General features: G+C 39.6%; 1 protein-coding gene across 1 annotated transcript in view; it reads left to right on the plus strand.

The window, feature by feature from the left end:
• pcloa (piccolo presynaptic cytomatrix protein a) overlaps positions 1–6,000 on the plus strand; it is a gene marked incomplete at both ends in the record, with an annotated part of 97,501 nt that overhangs the window by 64,458 nt on the left and 27,043 nt on the right. The window contains 3 exons of the mRNA XM_083794564.1: positions 2,119–2,201; positions 3,676–3,751; positions 5,668–5,793. Of these exons, the coding sequence (XP_083650690.1) occupies positions 2,119–2,201; positions 3,676–3,751; positions 5,668–5,793 (285 nt within the window). The remainder of the gene's footprint in view (positions 1–2,118; positions 2,202–3,675; positions 3,752–5,667; positions 5,794–6,000) is intronic.

Raw genomic sequence — 6,000 nt, forward strand, 5'->3', positions numbered from 1 at the left:
TACTTTGATTTATTTTGTTAAGTAATCATCTAATTCACCTGCAGCTATGATGCCCATTTCCATAAAATCATGACTAAATGGTGGCATGATTACTTGGCCGTGCCATAATATCTACTGAATGTAAAGGAGGGCTACAGGGGGAAGGCTTATACTGTGTGTCATAGGCTCAATATGTCAGTTTGTCACATTCAATAGATCTTGTGATCTTTTGTGGCCAGATGTAATTTCTTGGGGTCTAGTAGGACTATAGTAAATAAAATAAATTGAAATCGCCATAACATTTTGTGAAAAAATACATATTTAGCCCCATGCTCGAATGCCCCCGCCCCCCTGTCAAAAAGAGCTAAAATCCCTAAACGAAAGAAAGCAGCAAATGAAAGAAATGTAACACTCACCTTTTAGTTTCTCTAATAACAACCTAAAACATGAACCTTGGTTGAAAAAAACTTAAGTTGTCCTTTAACAGGATTTATGAGAATATCAGAGTTACAGATAATAAACTAAAACCTACAGTCCATCTACTTGTATACTACTGTATATGAAGAAACACACATACAGTACAGACCTTATTGTGATTTATTAAATTTACTATATCCTATCAGTGCATTTTGTGCACTGCACACTCCTTTTCCCAATACGGAGGCACCCTAAAAATCCATATATTTAATTTTAAACCACCTTCAGCATCCCAAACCCTATTTTGCGCATGCCATTATATGCGGACATCTTTAAATGTATGTATGTATTTATACATTTATACATCTATTTGTTTTTTTAAATAGCACAAATAATTCATATTTTTAACAGCTATTTTCATATAAATACTGTACAGGTGTGCCTTGTGATTTTGACTCGCTGTAGGTTTTGGTGCCGTGTACGAAAAAGTTTGAAAAACAGTGGTTTAGGTGTCCCGACATTTATTATTTGTAATGACCACAGAGTCCTCTGCTGTGCTTTAGAGGTGTTGTTTTTTCCATCGATGACCACAGAGTCCTCTGCTGTGCTTTAGAGGTGTTGTTTTTTCCATCGATGACCACAGAGTCCTCTGCTGTGCTTTAGAGGTGTTGTTTATTCCATCGATGACCACAGAGTCCTCAGCTGTGCTTTAGAGGTGTTGTTTTTTTCATCAAACCATCCATGCGTTCCTTTTTATGGTCTGTTGGAAAGGCCATGCTGGTGGATGTCATCCACTAATGCAGTGGTTCCCAAACGTTTTCATGTCAAGGACCCCCAAATTGACACTAATTAGCCCCGTGGACCCCCATTTGAAAAGATATGCCAAGGACCCCCATAAGATTAAGCAATAAGCCACGAGAGGTCTCAGGTTACCGGGTATTTTACACTGGCTGGGGGCGTAGGCAGACCCGACACGCAGCGGAGGGTCTTCTACTGGATGGCAACTGTGTTTTTGCGTTCACGTGATTTCCTGGTTCCTGGTTGACTCAATGAGACTCAAAAGGTGAATCATAGGTTAGCAAATCTAGCGTAAACCCCCCCCCCAAAACACACAACAGACGTTAAAAGATATGTGGGCTTTGTGGGATTTAAAAAAAAACGAACAAAGAAGAAGAAAAACGCCTTTGGCGGTGAATTAGTACTAACATCCATTCAACAGACATTAATCTAAAATACAGATTAACCTCAATCAACCTCTATTAAAGTGTTTTTCCGGCCTCTGCCTTTTCTATCACACGTCTATGTCTATTCTATAATTAATCGATAATTAATCTTGACCTCTCACCTCCCTGCATGCACATCCCCCACCGTCGGTGAATTGACCATCTGTGTTGTCACATGACATCAAAGGGTCAGATTGTCATTTTGACGTGATGCTTGTTTTCATACCGTAAAGCGTGTCATTTTGACGTGATGCTTGTTTTCATACCGTAAAGCGTATCATTTTGACGTGATGCTTGTTTTCATACCGTAAAGCGTATCATTTTGACGTGATGCTTGTTTTCATACCGTAAAGCGTATCATTTTGACGTGATGCTTGTTTTCATACCTGTGACGTGATGCTTGTTTTCGTTCCGTAAAGCGTATCATTTTGACGTGATGCTTGTTTTCATACCGTAAAGCGTATCATTTTGACGTGATGCTTGTTTTCATACCGTAAAGCGTATCACCTGAGGAGAGAAGAGAACGACTGGTTTGACCAACCTAGAGATGGACGCGCTGAGAATGGAGTGGAGAGCAGACAGGTGACACAGGGCACACACACACACACACACACGCATGCATGCATGCACACACACACACCAGTGTTGATTTCGATGACTAAAACTATGACGAAAAATGTTCGTCGAGTAACTTTTGTTGACTAAATATTTATTTTATTTTATTTTCATTTGATATATTCATGATACAATTCATAGAAGAGCAGTACAGAAATCATCAGGATTGTACAAAAAGTCAGAGGACTTATTTCCATTGTGATCCAAATAAAATAAATAAATAAATAGTTACAGCATATGATAAGAAGAACATGTGTACTAACATTACAATACTAATGACATTTACAACCGGCCGTCATAGATCAATAAACAAAAGACAATAAATAGATATAAATAGATAAACACAGCACTATACTAACTTGCCCATCAGCCACTTTTTCAACATATTTTTTAAAAATGTTCAAAGACTGAGCAAATTTAACTTCCCTTGGGATTTTGTTCCAATCCTCCACCCCTGTATATTTAAATGAGCTTCTACCTACCCTATGTCTCAGGTTTGGTGCTTTAAGATCAGCTACACAAGGGCTAGCCCTTGTGTTCAAACTATGGAACTGGTTAACATACGGGAAGTAACCTTTAAAATATTTTGGGCCTTGTTCTTTTAAATATATTGACAATTTCATCAACAAATAGCTAGACTAGGGAGGGTGGAGAAGAGGTCCAGTAGAACAAAAGACAAGTAATTTTATGTTTGGTTGCACTCGGATGTTGTCCTCTGAATGTAGCAGATCTATACACGCTCTGAAAATAGCAGATCTACAAGCTCACAATGTGTTGCGTCTCGGTGCATTGTGAGCTTGTAGATGTGAGCTTGTAGATTGACTATTTTCAGCATGCAGCCAAGTGTAATATCATTATGATGCCATTAAGGCCTGCCAATATATATTTTGTCGACAACATCAACTGTAGATTTAGTGGACTAAAATCACATATTTAGTTGACTAAAACTAGACTAAAACTCAAACTTTTCATTTCGAAAGACTATAACTAAAACCTAAATAAAAGATAACGGTTTCTCGCACGTATACGCACACACTGGGCAAGTTACTGTGATTATTACTAGTTAGTTATAAGCGTAGCTAGTTAGATTACATGTTATATTATAGACTTGCCACTATTAATATGGGATAATTATTAATACTATAATTCCGTGGGATTGCACGTACATGTGTTGATAGCCTGTGGATCTGTTATTTTTCTGTTATACTCTGTTATACTCCTACTATATGGAGTATAAATTATAGGCCCAATAGTCTCTGTCCATTCCCCAAGGTACGTCAATGATACGTCTTTGTTGTGTGCGTGCGTGTGTCTGTGTGTGTGTGTGTGTGTGTGTGTGTGTGTGTGTGTGTGTGTGTGTGTGTGTGTGTGTGTGTGTGTGTGTGTGTGTGTGTGTGTGTGTGTGTGTGTGTGTGTGTGTGTGTGTGTGTGCATGCTATAGGGGAAAGGTCCATACTACCCGTTCCCCCACCTCAGAGTGAACCTGCAGAGGGATCCTAAAGACCGCAGTGTTTCAGGTAAAGGTGGACCACACGGGAACTGTGCAGCTGTGGAAAAAGTACTCGCTTTTTTCACTTGAGCACCTTCCCCTCTAAATGTCTGCACCCCACTGAGGAGGATGTTGATATGCTCACACTGCAGGTGTAAAGGAAATAAGGAATAAAAGCATTTGTTTTTGACATGGTTGCTTACAGACCGCCTCAAATAACACCTCTCTGTGCCCCTTACGGGTAGCGATGTAGCATGCAGTTGTGGCTAACAGCCATTTTCAGGCTACTGCATTTATACGCTCGTAAAACAGAATGAGTGTTGGTAAATGAAGTGCATAAAGTACCCATCATGAACTCTGATGAGGGGCTGATGTCAATCTGGCACAGATATCAAATAAACAACAGGCCATATACTCGCTGCATGGTCTATTTATTTAATATCCTCTCGCCGGCGGTCACTCGTGAACGCGTCCATCAGGCCCATGGCAGGCAGACGCATCATTTGAGATGAGATGAGATTCCATTTATTGTCAATGTACAGTGCAAGTAACTTGAAGTAAGTACAGTACAGTACAGCGAAAACTATTTTCGCATCTCACCAATAGTGCAAACATTTCCCGGCTCCTTTGTTGAGTTGGTACTATGGGGTGCTACAGTTCATCAAACGAATTGATTGATTTGATTATTAAAAAATAATCGATTTTTTTAAAGCTCACGTGTATATCACTTACAGTATCTTCGCTATTTCTCAAGCTAGAGCACGAATCTATAAGCACAAAAGCTAAAAGCAATAAGTTGTTATGACTGAGGTTATGATTATCGTGTGTGTACTGTATGGACAGGAGCACGTTAAAAAAAAGACATAGATGGTGTTAAGGAATCAATATTACGCATCTATGACCTATTTATGGGCAGACATTAATTGATAGATATAAATAAGCTGCCAAATGACATGAAGGAGCCATCTGTACTTATTATTCCCACTGCACTGCTGTCTGGGGAGACTCTCCATGACTCAACAGAGACACGCAATCTGTCATAATCATCTTTATTGTCTTCTTAATAAGTAGGCTTAAACCAACTGAACAATGTTGGTGTAACTATAAGAGATTCTTCAGGGAATCTTTATTTTATAAAAGAAAATCGTAATGCTGAAAAAGCTCTGTGTGCTCTGTCTGTGTTTCATTGCGTCGTCAACGTTTCGATCAATTCAGATCATCAGTATACTGATAATACTGGTATAATGGGGGAAAGAATGGGGAACACTAGTGCACACTAGTGTGCACTACTAGTGTGCACTACTAGTGTGCTAGCTTCACACTAGCTTGAAAGTTCAGCTTGTACCAATTTTGAAGCTACGCCTACACTTTCTGTTGTGTAGCGTCACGGTGCTATAAGGAAAAGCGCAAAATGCTCATTTACGTAGACCAGGGGTTCCCAAACGGTGTTGCGTGCAGCCCTTGTGGTGCGTGACATGAAAAGGGTAATGGCGGTTTTATGGTGTTATTTAGCACAAACGGAAAAATAATAGTAAAACACTGTTGTAAGGAGATGTATAGAGCGGGGTGCATACTTTGCCATAATAAAATGTATCATTTTCGGCCAAACACAACGAGACTGAGCGTTGGGGGGTGCACCGTCAGCTAGGTCAGGACGTAACAGGGGGTTGCGCGGCCAAAAAGGTTTGGGGACCGCTGACGTAGACAATGCATTGCAACTCGCTAGTCCTTAACGCCAAAGCACCATGTGTGTAATTGATTAAAACAAAAGCTATTAGAATGTCTTTGTGTCGATTAATTCACAGTTACTTTGTCTTTCCTTCCGTCTCGCGAAGTAGAGAGAAAATGCCCAAAGGTCAGAGGTCCTATATATTAAAATGTTTGCATATCTCAAATGCATTTGAAATGAATGTCTTAGTTAATTCCTTGTTTGTCTGGGACCAGGAAATGGATTAGGTATACGTGTAGTCGGAGGGAAGGAGGTCCCGGGCAGTAACGGAGACATCGGAGCGTACGTGGCAAAGGTTTTACCTGGCGGTGCCGCGGAACAAACCGGAAAGATTTTAGAGGGTAAGTGTGTGTAAAATAAAATATCAATTGTCCTCCTTATACCCTGTGTGAATATATGAGGTTTGTGTGAATAATGATCTTTTTTTCCCCAGCCATATTGATATGAAATAGTGGAGTAAACACACTTAAACCCTTATTTAGGTTTAGGTTTAGGTTTAGGTTTATTTATTTAGCATGTAGTACAAAAAATAGACAATAACATATCAA

Source organism: Protomyctophum parallelum (genome assembly GCF_964188405.1).
Source record: "Protomyctophum parallelum genome assembly, chromosome: 22".
Lineage (NCBI taxonomy): Eukaryota > Metazoa > Chordata > Actinopteri > Myctophiformes > Myctophidae > Protomyctophum > Protomyctophum parallelum.